The following is a 14853-nucleotide window of genomic DNA, read 5'->3' as shown; positions in this document are numbered from 1 at the left end:
TGTTTCTTGGCTCAAGCAAGTCTCTTCTTATTACTGGTGTCCTGTAGTAGTGGTTTCTTTGCAGCAATTCGACCAAGAAGGCCTGATTCATACAGTCTCATCTGAACAGTTGATGTTGAGATGTGTCTGTTACTTGAACTGTGTGAAACATTTATTTGGGATGCAATTTCTGAGGCTGGTAACTCTAATGAACTTCTCCTCTGCAGCAGAGGTAACTCTGGGTCTTCCATTCCTGTGGCGGTCCTCACCAGTTTCATCATAGCGCTTGATGGTTTTTGCGACTGCACTTGAAGAAACTTTCAAATTCTTGAAATGTTCCATGTTGACTGACCTTCATGTCTTAAAGTAATGATGGACTGTCGTTTCTCTTTGCTTATTTGAGCTGTTCTTGCCATAATATGGACTTGGTCTTTTACCAAATAGAGCTATCTTCTGTATACCCCTCCTACCTTGTCACAACACAACTGATTGGCTCAAACGCATTGAGAAGGAAACAAATTCCACAAATTAACTTTTAACAAGGCACATCTGTTAATTGAAATGCATTCCAGGTGACTACCTCATGAAGCTGGTTGAGAGAATGCCAAGAGTGTGCAAAGCTGTCATCAAGGCAAAGGGTGGCTATTTGAAGAATCTCAAATATAAAATGTTTTGATTTGTTTAACACTTTTTTGGTTACTACATGATTCCATATGTGTTATTTCATAATGTTGATGTCTTCACTGTTATTCTACAATGTAGAGAACAGTAAAAATAAAGAAAAACCGTTGAATGAGTAGTTGTTTGAAAACTTTTGACCGGGAGTGCATATATATATATTATGACCCCCCCATTTATAAAACCAAAGTTGCGGCCCTGGATAAACATGACATTGTATGACAGAATTTATGCCTGTTTATCATGTCCATATCAGTGTCAAATAAAGTGTTACCTAAATTGCCTTGAATGTAAAATCCACAACCCACTTGGGCAAAAAACATGCCAGTAGACTAAGCAAAATGGGAACAGTCACACCAAAGAGAAAATCACAGAGACACACTGTGTGATGTACCGTAAGACGTAAAAATTCCAGACAGTGGTCCACTCCACTCATAGGCTCATGCTTCTCCTCAGACGATGTGGTCGAGTCAGCTGACCTGTGAAAAACACTCCATGGTCTACTACGGTGCAATGGGTTGCAGGGTCAATGCTCTGAATGTCCTGGCCAACGGACCAACAGTTCTGAGGTGCTGTGGGTTCTATTGGTGTAGTAGACATGAAGAAGGAAGGTGAACTGATGGAATAAGAGTTACTGATGCACTTCCCTTCTGTCTGAGAGACTGAAGTCTCAGAGGCAGAGCTAGAGACAGTAATGCCCTTTCTGGAATACTCATACACGTTCTTCATGAAGGCACTCTTGGTATTGTGCTCCTTCTTGAAGAGGATGATGTAGCACTTGGGGAAGAAATGACAGCTGAGGACGCCATAGTTGGAGATAAGGATGACCACCATCTCCACCGCTGGCAGGTACTTCCCCGAGGTGGTCACATAGACAGGCACGAACATGACCCAGGACATGAGGTAGAGGAGCATGCTGAAGGTGATGAACCTGGCCTCGTTGTACTTCTGTGGCAGCTTGCGGCCTTTAAACGCACAGGCGAAACAGACAAGCGCCAGGACAGCGATGTAGCCCAGCATCACGCCAAACGCCACGTGGGAGCCCTCGTCACACTCGGCCAGCACAGTGGTGGCGAAGACGGTGGCCTTCTCCCGGGGGCTCTGCAGGACCAGCCACAGGGTGCAGGTGAGGACCTGTAGGGCCACGCAGAGACAGATGATGGCATAGGGTTGGTAGAGGCGGCGGAGAACGTCCTTCAGGTCAGGGTTGAGCTGGAAGGCCAGCAGGATCTTCAGGGACTTGACCAGGATGCAGGAAACACACAGGGTGAAGCTGAGGCCAAACAGCACCTGACGCACCTTGACAATGAGATGAGAAGAGATGAGACAATGAGACAGAGCCGTATTCTCTCTTTGTATTTAAATTTGCTTTCCGTTTACAAACTAAATTCCTTACCACAAAGGTACAAAAGGTTCAGAACAATACACACACAATAAACCATGAATTTACAAAATAACACTGGTACATTCAGACGTCACAGAACACTGCATTACAGCAGTGTTTCCCAAAGTGTGTGTACCGTACTTACCTTACACTGTAGGCTGCTGGGATGTCCTACAAAGAACACAGCACTAACAAAACTTCCCACTAGGGAGAGCAGGATGAGCTGGGAGAGAGGCCCCCCGGCAGCCTTCACAACGGGGGTCTGTTGATGGTGTAGGAAGAGCGCCCCCACCAGGAGAACCAGGACGATGCCCAGGGCCGAGAGCGCCAGCAGCACCACTGCAAAACTATCCTGCCAGGAGAAGAACTCCAGGGTCTTATGGGTACACCCAGAGCTCCCTCCCAGGGACCACTCTGTCTTTGTGTCACAAGAGAGACACTGGTCCATGTCTGGAGAGGAGGGTTGGAAGGGAGGATAGTACTTGAACAACTGTTTAGCATTTAGAAATATGTGTGTTGTTGCCTAGTACTAACTTTTTGGATAAGGACAGTGTTGGGAAATCTTAGAAATGGAGGAAGATTGTGTGAACAACAGGGCAACTCCAGTTTACTGAGGAGACTTAGAGTACACTGGTGTGTATAGAGAGACAGTACAGGAGAACTAACCAGTGTTGTTGGAGTAGTGGTTCTCAGTGCAGTTGATGCATTCATAGCAGCAGGTGTGCCGACCCTCAGCAGTCTTCTTGAACTCCCCAGGTTCACAGCTAGCTGAGCACACAGACACCACATCCTGCACCGGGATACAATGCACTAATTTAAATGGATGACCCAAGAAAACTGTGACTGAAATCTATTAATAGTAGCATTCAAACAAGGCTTTATATGTATGGCCAGTTTCCTGGACACAGTTTAACCTAGCTCTCGATTTAAAACCATGTTCAATAGACCAGGTGTATTCAAAGTATTCAACCAATATGCTCTGGTAATTATGAGTTTTGTGTTTTTGTTTTGTTTTTAGATCATCACTGAGATCCAACAAAAATGTGTGATAACAGACAGGTGCTCCCAGTGTGTGGAAGGTATGTGGTTTTCAATTTCAAACAATCCCCATTGTTTCATTGAGTAGGGGTTATTTAATTTCCATCTTTACTTGTTGTAGTTTGGCTGAGAAGTCTCTCAAACAGGTATGTTTAGTTTTCTTTCGTCACTTTGAGGAAGAAAAAGTAGATTGTTTGTGTTTGTGTCTCTCTATGTCAAGTGGGATAGGTTAATATGGATGTGTACTTGAACCTTTGTGTGGCAGCCTAGAAAACAGACTAAAGGAGAGTGAGACCTAACCTTAACCCTAACCCTAACCTCAACCTAACCCTTACCCTCAGGTTAGTGATATTTTTGGTGTTTCCGCTGGTGTAGCTGAAGCTGATGTTGATTGGATGGTACTCAGCTACAACGTCATGGACGTTGATGACCCCTCTCGCAGAGCTCCACAGTGTTACATCATAGCCCATGTTGATGTCTCCTTTCTGGTCAAACGTGTAGCTTTTCCCCTCCAGCTCAAACTGACTGCCTCTCAGGGCTTCAAGCACCTGAAATGCAAGTTCTCATACCATAGACCCAAGCCATTTCCAAAATACACTGAGTATACAAAACATTAAGAACACCTGCTCTTTTCATGACATCGACTGACCAGATGGAATCCAGATTAAAGCTGTGATTGCTTATTCATGTCACTTGTTAAATCCACTTCAATCAGTGTAGATGAAGGTGAGTAGATAGGTTAAAGAAGGATTTTTAAGACTTGAGATAATTGAGACATGGATTGTGTATATGTGCTATTAAGTGCCTTTGAACGGGATATGGTAGTATGTGCCAGGTGTCAAGAACTGCAATGTTTCTGGGTATTTCACGCTCAACAGTTTCCTGTGTGTATCAAGAGTGGTCCACCACCCAATGGACATCCAACCAACTTGACACAACTGTGGGAAGCATTGGAGTCAACATGGGCCAGTATCACAGTAGACCACTTTTGACACCTTGTAGAGTCCATGCCCTGATAAATTGAGGCTTTTCTGAGGGCAAAAGTGGGGGTGCGGCTCAATATTAGGAAGGTGTTCCTCATGTTTGGTATATTCAGTGTATATTAGATGAGATACAGTATATAAGTAAAGTTTGATGTGCTGTAGACATGAGGAATTGTGCATTAGCTACCTGCCAGGGTTGGACAGTGCCTGGTGTCTTGCAGTCCTTTTTGCTGCAGATATTAGCCACTGCATGGGCGATGGCACTGACAGCCATCTCCACGTTGAAGACTACGTTCGCATAGCTGTTGTTTAACAGAATCTCTGCTGCGGCTGTGGAGGAGGACACAACCTTGGGGTCTCCCGACCCATTTGTCAGGGAGTAGAACTCCTTTAGGAAGGAGTTGTTTCCTATGATATCATTGCTGTCACTCAGATTCATCAGGTAGTGATGGAAAGGAGCCAGGTTCCCTCTTTTGAAGGTGAAGCCCACCACATGACCAATATCTGGGAGGTCCATCTTTCCCAGGACCTCCTTGGACGAGGACCAGCTGTCACTGGCCACCCACACCCTCTCTCCCAGCCCCGACCCCAGACTCCTCAGCTCCTGGTATAGGTACATCATCTGAGTAGGCTTGGCGAATGACACCACCACCTTGACATTGGGGTTCCGGCGGAGGGTGGCGGCGGCTTGTCTGACTGCTGATTCACCGCCAGGACTGGTTAGCGAATTAGGGAGGATCTCCTTGAAGGCCACACAGATCCCTGAGGCGGTTGCCTGGGAGACGAAGCTGTCCAGGGCAGAACGGCCATAGTCTCCATCCGTTGTGACCACGCCCACCCAGGTCCATTTGCTGTCGCTAAGCAACTGGACCATGGCCTGTGTCTGGTACAGGTCGCTAGGTACGGTCCTCAGGAAAGTAGGGAAACGGTTCTTGTCACTCAGGATGATGGCGGTGGAGGCGTAACTGATCTGTGATGATTCGAAGAGAGAATGAATTTCCGTCTACATTGTGTTGGAGTGATTTTGTCATTCATCTGTATCATCATTGCTGTCTATTTAATTTATTCAACACAACTCAGGTCTTTATTATTTAATCAACCCTTTTGTTACTGTCCATCAGTCGTCACTCTGTGGGTGGGTTTTGGCTGCTTACTTGAGGGATGAGCTTTAGGTTGAGTTGCCGGGCAACGGAGATGGAAATCTCAGAGGAAGAGGCCCCAATGACGGCCATGATCGGCGGGGAAGAGTTAGAGGTGTTGGCCCCTCCCCCACAGTCTGTGGTAGGCTCCTGTGAAGTAAAGAATGTACACCATTTAAATGAGATGCTGGCTAATGGAAGATAAACTATACAAATGAAAAACAGGTCACACACTCATCTATACTTGCTGTGGATTGATTTGACCAACGTTTCGGCTAAAGAGCTTTTACCTGTGTGAAGTCAGTTGAGGCCCTCAGAGCGGTGGTGACATCAGAGCAGGAGTCGTGGATACGATACCCCAGAGAGATCCCTAGTGCAGTCAGGACAGGGGATCTGTTGGCCGACTCTACAGCGTGGATCATAGCCAATGCCTGGGTGAACCCGTCCATGTTGAACCTGTGTGTGTGTGTGTGTGTGTGTGTGTGTGTGTGTGTGTGTGTGTGTGTGTGTGTGTGTGTGTGTGTGTGTGTGTGTGTGTGTGTGTGTGTGTGTGTGTGTGTGTGTGTGTGTGTGTGTGTGTGTGTGTGTTTGTGAAAGGTACATAAGGCGTGGTTGGATCATCACACTGTCTGTGGTCATCCTGTCAGAGTAAATCAACTCTCACGAACACTTAATCATACATGCGGACAGAATCACACACACCCCACAGAGAGGGAGAGAGAGAATCTTCGGGATTCTCTTTACAACACCCAATCTTATCTTGGCACTCACCTGACACACTGTGATGCATGGGGTGCTGAGAGGTTGGCTGATTCCTCTACTCCCTCATGGATGGCAAACAGCCCTCCAATGATGATATCTCCTGGTGCTGTAGCTCCTGGTGCTTTGAAGTCTCCCACTTTGGCATTGCCTGTCTCCAACAAGGACAGGATGACTAACAGGTGGAGAACATCACCCATGGGTTCCATCACGTCTCTCTGGTGGTACTGTCCAATTCTCAATTTCGGTGTCTCTCCTTTGCAGTTTCTCTCACACACTCCCGCTCTCTCCCCGACTGTGTCTGTCCGTCTCTCTCTCTCTCTCACTGCCTCCGTCTCTCTCTCTCTCACTGCCTCCGTCTCTCTTTCTCTCTTTGTCTCTCACTCTGTAAGCTCCTCTAGCAGACTGACACAGTGACCTGTCAGTATCTTCAGTAAAAACACACCTGTTGCTTCCTCCTAATCTCATCTAATGTCTGCATAACCCTGCCCCCTCCCAGCCCAGGCCACTCTCTCTGACAGACATCCACACTGACTGACTCACCTTCTTTCAGCTAAAGATGACAGACAGAAAAGTCACACAAATGTAAGTCACAGCTGATCTCTATCTGAAGTACAATATAAACATTTCTTGTTGAAGGTGAAAGACCTTGTTGACTCACCTCTTTTCTCGGAAATGTTCTCACAATACCGAAGTGGTTTTTTAGCACTTGGATCTTTTAACACTTGGATAACACTTACAGTGCATTCAGAAAGTATTCAGAACCCCTTGACTTTTTCCACATTTTGTTACGTTACAGCCTTATTCTAAAATTAATTAAACGTTTTTTTCCCTCATCAATCTACACACAATAACCCATAATGACAAAGCGAAAACAGGTTTTTAGAATTAAAAAAAAAATGTATTAAAAATAAACTGAAATATCACATTTACATTATTATCCAGACCCTTTAATTAAAACCTCTTAAGGATCAGACCCTTTTTTCCAATTTTTGCCTAAAATGACATACCCAAATCTAACTGCCTGTAGCTCAGGACCTGAAGCAATGATATGTATATTCTTGATACCATTTGAAAGCAAACACTTTGAAGTTTGTGGAAATGGGAAATGAATGTAGGAAACTATAACACATTAGAAATGGTAAAAGATAATACAAACAAAAAAACATGTGTTGCTTTGTTGTCTTTTGTTCAATCATCTTTGAAATGCAAGAGAAAGGCCTGAATGTATTATTGCAGTTTAGGAGCAATTTAGATTTTGGCCACTAGATGGCAGCAATGTGTGTGCAAAGTTTCAGATTGATCCAGTGAAGCATTTCAATACTGGACAATATTTTGTATCAAGTCTGCCCAAATGTGCCGAATTGGTCAATTGATACATTTTGAAGTACATAACTATAGAGAACATACAAAAATGATATGGTAAGACAAAATGTAAGCCAACACACTCCCAGGAATGTCATGATGGATCATTAGCTTATACACTAACTTTCACACATCTAGATGGCTGGGTGGGGTGGGTGTGGAGCCAGACACAGCAAGGATTCAAACTGTAGAACCCAGTTCCTACAGTTGAATATAAAAATGTATTTTATCAAACAAAACTATGCTACATTTTTATCTCAGGGACCCTCAGGATGACAAATAAGAACAAGATTATTGAATGTTAAGTACATTATCTACCTTCAGAGGTGAATGTATCAAACCAGTTACCATGATACAAGTTTTTTGTTGTTGTGCATTCTCTTCAAACAATATCATGTTTTTTTCACTGTAATAGCTACTGTAAATTGGACAGTGCAGTTAGACTAACAAGAATTTAAGCTTTCTTCCCATGTAAGACATGTCTAAGTCCTGGGAAATGTTCTTGTTGCTTACAATCCCATAGAGGTTAAGGGTGCCTTGATTAGGTCTCGCTTTGCTACCCTCAAGGATATGGATACTCCTAGTGCCTTTTGTTTTTTACCTAGGGCAGTAGACATTGCAACGCAAACAGATGGTCTGCCTTCGTCTCCCTGATGGGAAGGTGACCATGGATGATGGTGAGATGCGCCAACATGCTGTGGATTTCTACTCTACTCTCTATAAGGCGGAGGATTGTGATCCTCTGTGTGCTGAACAGTTGTTACATGGACTTCCTCAATTAGGCCCTGAGTAGAGAGCTACTTTGGACTCTGACATTACTCAACAGGAGCTGTCCATTGCAGTTATGCAGCTCTCATCAGGCCGAGCCCCTGGCATTCATGGTTTACCACTGATTTCTATAAGCACTTTTGGGGGTCTATTGGGGGGATTTATATGAAGTGGTGTGTGAGTCTTTTCATGAGGGTTCTCTTCTTGTATCCTGTCAACGTGCTGTGCTTTCATTGTTGCCAAAAAAGGGGGATTTGGCTCTTTTTTTTAAACTGCCGACCTATTGCATTGCTGTGTGCAGAATATAAAATGATATCTAAGTGTCTCTCAAACAGTTTGAAAGAATATCCGGGGCCGTTGGTCCACAAGGACCAGTCCTACCTGAACGCTCTATTGTTGTTTCTAATAAGAGATGATACAAGAGCTTCAGAGGACCCTTGTCAATTTCTTATGGTCTGGACAACACACTGACTGACTCACCTTCTTTCAGCTAAAGATGACAGACAGACAAGTCACACAAATAAGTAACAGAGGATATCTATCTGAAGTGCAATATAAAAATGTATTGTTTAAGGTGAAAGACGCAAGTGTGATGACTCCCCTCTTTTCCGGAAACGTTCTCACAAGACCCAAGTTTTTTTTTTAAACATTTGGATCTTTTGACACTTGGATAACACTTAATAATTAAGTAATAACAAGTAATAATTGGGTCACAATGTTTAAGGGTGACATTTCAGAGAGAAATTGATTGATTGTCTCCTGTTAGCCACTCCTCCATCATCAATACTGTCACGACTTCCGCCGAAGTCGGTCCCTCTCCTTGTTCGGGCGGCGTTCGGCGGTCGACGTCCCTGGTCTTCTAGCCATCGCTGATCCACTTTTCATTTTCCATTTGTTTTGTCTTTGTTTTCTACACACCTGGTTTCATTCCCCAATTCCATGTTCATCTATTTAACCCTCTGTTTCCCCCATGATTTTTTGCGTGTTTGTTTCTATGTTCTTTCGGTACGTTATGGCTGGCTTTCGACGGGTGCTGTTTTCACCCGTGCGTAATTGATTACCGTTTATTGTTGGTCAAGTGTATTGTTACCGTGTGCCTTTATTTTGAGTAGTACATTGCTCACTCATTCTGCTCTCCTGCGCCTGACTTCATGCACCAGCTACACCCACCTTCTGACAAATACATTGATTTCACAAGACATGCCACCATTTGTCTTTTCCCCCTTTATTAGTTCATCCACAGTAGAATACATGCATAAAATACAAATAGTAGAAATAGTTATTCTAGAGGGGCCTAAAATGTTGTACTTATGGTAAGCAATAACCCTCATTCAGGCTATGTAATAATACCTGTTCAAAGGTCAAATAGGGGTGGTTATATTTTTCCTGTTACACACATGTACAAGTGTGTAACCTATTCATTGTGTGGTGAAATGGACATGTGTTGTTTGCATATCCCACTCCCCCTGAGACACCCTGTGAGAGTGGAGTCACAGCATGGATTCAGACATTATTGACGGCAACCCGGGCACTCAAATAGCACAATACTGTCACCTACAGCATAATTATCATGGTCACAGCTTTGATGGAAATATATGCTACACCTACTTTAGTAGTGAAAGCTCATAAAAATAAGCAGCAAACAGCTTCGTCCCCTCAATGTAGTTGTACCTGAGAGAGAAAAACAATATTCAGTATTTTACTGAAGATGATGTTTGCCATGATTCATCTGCCATGTAAAAAATTAAAAATGAATTTAGGGGAGAAACGTCTGGAATCTTATCTCTTCTTTTTCTCATCTTCTCTTACCTGCTGATCTTCTCATTCTGAGAGTGCTCTCCATCATCATGGCCACCTATGGGCAGCATCATCACACTCTTGCCTGTCTCCTCCTGGAAGTTCTGAGCGATAGGGATGGTGGAGCCCTCACGGATAAGCTCCGGGTCCACTCCAAACACTAGCACAAGGGTAAACCGCATCTTAACTTAAACAATGAAGTTAGACATGGTTTCAAATGAGAGAGGTTATGTAAATGGCCTCTACAACTGACCCTCTCTGACTGCCCTTTGTCCGGCAACGTACTGTGGGTCCTTCAGGTTAGCCACCCATGGTTTAGCCCCAACAGTTGCGGTCACCCTCAGCCTGTTAGGGCTTTTTAGAGTGGAGAAGACCTGCTGAAGGTGCTCCTTCACCTGTGAAACATGGCATTGTGACAGGGGAGAGTTTGACATGGAGGCTTGAAGAGGGTGGTTATGTTAACATTGGTCTCTGGGTTTTAAATATACACATTGACTCTTAGAGTGACCAAGATAGAGCGAGCCAACTTTTCTATACTGTACACTTACTCAGAGACCAATACATTTACATTTTGGTAATTTAGCAGACGCTCTTATCCAGAGCAACTTATAATCACTTACTACTCACTCACTGGTTACAGGGGTTACGGGGGTAACGGGGGTTACAGGGGTTACGGGGGTTACGGGGGTTGCAGGGGTTACGGGGGTTACAGGTGTTACGGGGGTTACAGGGGTTACGGGGGTTGCAGGGGTTACGGGGGTTACGGGGGTTACAGGGGTTACGGGGGTTACAGGGGTTACGGGGGTTGCAGGGGTTACGGGGGTTACAGGGGTTACGGGGGTTGCAGGGGTTACGGGGGTTGCAGAGGTTGCGGGGGTTATGGGGGTTATGGGGGTTGCGGGGGTTATGGGGTATCCGTGTTTGTAATTTGATCCTTAAAGGGTTTGTTATGGGTGTTCTCCTGTCTCAAGCGTGCTACCCCTGTCATTCAAACCATGACAGGTAGATACTCTGTACCTTCCTCTCCACATCTGGAGGGTCCATGTTGGAGACCTGTCGGATGGAGAACTTCCCTGTGACCTGTTTGGGGATGACAGTTTTGGTGCCTGGATCTGAGAAGGCCCCCTGGATCCCGTGGATGGACAAGGATGGGTTACGCCATCGAGCCATGAGGACTTCCTCCTGTATATATATTAACACACTTTGTTTGTATCATGTTATACAGCTCAGATAGTGTGTATCCCCAAAAAAGTAATCACCCTCTGTCAAACATCGACTTCTACAGAACATGTCTTCCTCACGCCCAGATTAGTTTAGTATGGGGCGGCAGGTAGCCTAGTGGTTAGAGTGTTGGACTAGTAACCGAAAGGTTGCAAGATTGAATCCTCGAGCTGAAAAGGTAAAAATCTGTAGCTCTGCCCCTGAACAAGGCAGTTAACCCACTGTTCCTAGGCCGTCATTGAAAATAAGAATTTGTTCTTAACTGACTTGCCTAGTTAAATAATGGTAAAATAGTATAGCCAACTCCAATGGTTGTTATGCCATTATCAATGTTTGGCATGACAATGAGCATAATTGGTAAGACAAGTACCTTAGTGTCCTGTAGAAAGTGTTTGACCCCAGCCACACTCTTCATCTCCTCCAGGTCAAAGCTGATGTTGTCATAGAGCTTCCTCTCATCCTCAGTGAGGGGCGCGACATCATCAGTGACCCCAGGAACCAGGATCTTACCTGTGTGGTCCAACAGACTTCCTGTTTGGGAGGAATAAGAAATAACGAAGACATTTTGGAATGAAACATGTTTTAACTAGAACTGAGTTTGGGTAAGCACCTTAGCTCACATACACCTTTATCTTATTTTTTTTGCTCGGCGCAGGGACTTCTGACCTGAACTATAACGGAATGAAATTATCATTTTTACTATCAGACAAGAGTTGCGCCTATATTTTCTTGACGATTGGATAGAGCTGTCAGTCAAATGCCTCTGTATCGCACCCAGTAAGGCTATCAGATCTGACATGGGCTCCTGGATAGAACCCCCATACACTCCAGAATGGAAGTCCATTTTAGGGCCATCAACCTGAAACACATAACAGAGGAAGATACTGAACAAATGGTGCACTGGTAGAGTGTGTCATATTTTTATTTGACCAATCAAATTAGCTATATCATCACCTCCACAAAGAAATAGCTGCTCCCTCTGGCTCCATAGGTCAGGGCTGGGGTTCTGCTCGCCCACACGTTGTCAGAGATCACTATGAAGTCCACATCTGCAAAGAAGCTGTCGTTTCTCTTCCTGGTCAACTCCAACAGACCGTATGAGCCCACCTCCTCCAGACCCTCAATGATGAGTTTTATATTCACTGGTATCTCCTGAAACCAATAGATCCAGGCAATCCTACCAGTCAGTGACCCTTCTCTCATTCACATACTGTTTGACTCCACTACAATCCCACAAATTGTTTTATATTCAGACTCACAGATTACCCCAAACATTGAGGTTATAATACATACATTACATAATCCCTTTAATAACCATTGCTATGTAAAGCAACACTGCATGGGTTAGATAATGTCTAAAAACTAACTAGAGACTGAAAGCAGAACATTAACATTCAGATTTCAGCTGTGCTGTTTCAGGGCAAATCCTAACCTTCTCTGTGGCCTGGTAGGCCTCCACAGCATGAAGCCAGGCCAGGACCGGCCCTTTGTTGTCCGTGGCCCCTCGCCCATACAGGTTACCTAGGGAACCAAAATCTTGAGCCACCATCATCGTCATATTGTCACATTTGTAATACCAGGGTACATTAGCTAGCTGAAGCTGGCCTATGAATAGCAGGCAGGCAACCTGGTTGTGGTTATATCATCTAAGGTTTATTAAAAGATCCCGTATGGGAGCAGCAAAACAGTGAGTGGACATTCCTCTTCTCCAAGTAATCAAACTTTGATTTGTTTAAAATATCCCATTTTGGCCCAGGAAAACAGACATTACGTTCTCTCAAAATTGACTTTCTTTTTGTCCAGCTCCTGTTATTATTTTGGATGTACATCAAACCCCTCCATTCATGGCATGTAACATGCAGCAATACCTTTGATTTCTGTTAGATTGAAGGGGTCAGTGGTCCAGCCGTCCGCCATCTTGGCTGGCTGGACATCCACATGGCCGTAGATACAGAGAGTATTTTTCTTTGGGTCCCTCTCAAACTCAGCCAGTATCACCGGTGGAAGTGGCACAGTCTCCCCACTGGGCAGCTTATGTGATAGACCGGAAAGGTACATTCTTTTTAAAAGGTATTTTAAGACACATTATTACACCCAATTGTGTGACATTATCTGGAAAATAATACACTTGACTGGTGGTGTGTATTGTAGCCTACCTGATGAGTGCCTACATCTGCAAAATCCACTGTGCCTCCCATCTCTTGGATCCTCACTGCTGTCATGTTCAGGATCCTTTCAACTTCTCCCCATTTTGTGTGATCTCCTGAGTCACTCTGAACAGCAACCCACTCCTTCAGCCTCTGAGTCAGGCACCAACCAGGAGAGGGTCAGAATATTGCATAGACTGTATAATAATAACTAGACACAGCCATAGATTGTCTAGGTCAGGGATATGTTTTGTCTAGGTCAGGGATATGTTTTGTCTAGGTCAGGGATATGTGCAGAGAACAATGTAACAGCACCACTGACCCACATTCAGAATCATTTTGATGGTTTAATCAGAGATCACAGTATTTATCATGAAAGTGTTAAACCCCTTCCCATTTCCCCCCCCCCCCTCTCTCTCTCTCTCTCTCTCTCACTCTCTCTCTCTCTCTCTCTCTCTCTCTCTCTCTCTCTCTCTCTCTCTCTCTCTTTCTCTCTCTCTTTCACGCCCTGAACTTAGAGATCCTTATTATTCTCTATGTTTGGTTAGGTCAGGGTGTGACACGGGTGGGAAAGTCTATGTTTTCTCTTTCTTTGTTTTTGGCCGAGTGTCATTCCCAATCAGAGGCAGCTGTCTATCGTTGTCTCAGATTGTTTTCTGTTTCATGTCTGTACCTGACAGAGCTGTGCGCTTTTTTGTTTTTTTTGTATAAAAATAAATAAAATCATGAACATTTTCCATGCCGCGCTTTGGTCCACTCCTTTCGACGAGAGCCGTTACACTCTCTCTCATTATTTTGCTTCGGTTTCTCTCTATTCACCTCGCTACAGCACAAAAACATTTCTATTTGTATCATTCTACAGTTCAGTAACAGAGAGTAGGTATGAGTCCCAACTCCAAGTAGAATGTCATAATAGTGCTCGTTCCTCACCTGAACAAACTGATTTTGGTGGTCATCTATGTATTGAAACAGTGGTTTCAACATGCCTGCTGCTCCAGGAGAAGAGGAAGAGGAGGAAGAAGAGGAATACGATGTGTGGAGTAACAGGAACGCAGCAACAATGAGCTTTGTCTGTGAGGGAGAGTAAGACACCACAGGAAGCCAGTGATAATAATAACCAACAACTTACTCCATACCGTACTTTCTAGCAATATTTGCCTCAATCTAGTTCTACTGGCTTCTACTTGTCTCTAGCTACTGATTTATATACTTGTACAGGTATCGGTGGTTTGGTGAGTTTAGATTTCCATGTTCCTCCTGAGAGTGTAGGGGCATAGAAATAGAATTCCAAAACAACACACAGCAGTGACTTGAATGGAATTGTCTGTTCTAGTAATTCAATGTCTATGGTTGTAGGTAGTCTCTGGTATCTGATTGACTTGATTGGACTCTGCCAGGGCTCGAGGATCAAAGATCAGGGTGCAGTATGACACAACACGCGACTTAGCACTGTCTCAACTGGGATTACTGTTTAACTTTCTAACAGAACTAATACAGAGACCGGAAAGGATGATCCCAGAAGTTACAGTTGGTGATGCCATAATACTGTCTTAACAATATCTAGGCTACAGTACACTACACCAGCAAGGTTAGCT

General features: G+C 44.3%; 2 protein-coding genes across 2 annotated transcripts; both read right to left on the bottom strand.

The window, feature by feature from the left end:
- Positions 1-1089: 1089 nt before the first annotated feature.
- Positions 1090-6169, bottom strand: LOC120047197 (G-protein coupled receptor family C group 6 member A-like). The gene is made up of 8 exons (XM_038992728.1): positions 5973-6169; positions 5492-5657; positions 5217-5348; positions 4250-5032; positions 3415-3627; positions 2708-2831; positions 2187-2491; positions 1090-1956 (listed from the first exon to the last, which is right to left on the bottom strand). The coding sequence occupies exons 1-8, from the start codon at positions 6167-6169 to the stop codon at positions 1090-1092; spliced, it is 2787 nt and encodes a 928-aa protein (XP_038848656.1).
- Positions 6170-9372: 3203 nt separating this feature from the next.
- Positions 9373-14339, bottom strand: LOC120047676 (beta-Ala-His dipeptidase-like). The gene is made up of 11 exons (XM_038993227.1): positions 14189-14339; positions 13268-13411; positions 12980-13142; positions 12544-12632; positions 12066-12263; positions 11886-11970; positions 11482-11642; positions 10908-11072; positions 10144-10285; positions 9903-10050; positions 9373-9764 (listed from the first exon to the last, which is right to left on the bottom strand). The coding sequence occupies exons 1-11, from the start codon at positions 14240-14242 to the stop codon at positions 9698-9700; spliced, it is 1416 nt and encodes a 471-aa protein (XP_038849155.1). The 5' UTR covers positions 14243-14339; the 3' UTR covers positions 9373-9697.
- Between the last annotated feature and the right edge of the window lie 514 nt (positions 14340-14853).

This window comes from Salvelinus namaycush, chromosome 5 (genome assembly GCF_016432855.1).
Source record: "Salvelinus namaycush isolate Seneca chromosome 5, SaNama_1.0, whole genome shotgun sequence".
Classification (NCBI taxonomy): domain Eukaryota; kingdom Metazoa; phylum Chordata; class Actinopteri; order Salmoniformes; family Salmonidae; genus Salvelinus; species Salvelinus namaycush.
This window is presented reverse-complemented; position numbering and strand designations above follow the sequence as displayed.

What these genes read in the sequence shown, in the direction of transcription:
- LOC120047197 (XM_038992728.1), bottom strand. Translation starts at nt 6,169, where the DNA reads ATGGAACCCATGGGTGATGTTCTCCACCTGTTAGTCATCCTGTCCTTG. An exon ending in GCACTGTCCAACCCTGGCAG is followed by an intron (nt 3,628 to 4,249) that starts GTAGCTAATGCA and finishes CTTGCATTTCAG; the next exon opens with GTGCTTGAAGCCCTGAGAGG. An exon ending in CCAGCAGCCTACAGTGTAAG is followed by an intron (nt 1,957 to 2,186) that starts GTAAGTACGGTA and finishes CTCATTGTCAAG; the next exon opens with GTGCGTCAGGTGCTGTTTGG.
- LOC120047676 (XM_038993227.1), bottom strand. Translation starts at nt 14,242, where the DNA reads ATGTTGAAACCACTGTTTCAATACATAGATGACCACCAAAATCAGTTT. An exon ending in CAATCTAACAGAAATCAAAG is followed by an intron (nt 12,633 to 12,979) that starts GTATTGCTGCAT and finishes TTGGTTCCCTAG; the next exon opens with GTAACCTGTATGGGCGAGGG. An exon ending in CTCCAGATGTGGAGAGGAAG is followed by an intron (nt 10,286 to 10,907) that starts GTACAGAGTATC and finishes CATGTTTCACAG; the next exon opens with GTGAAGGAGCACCTTCAGCA.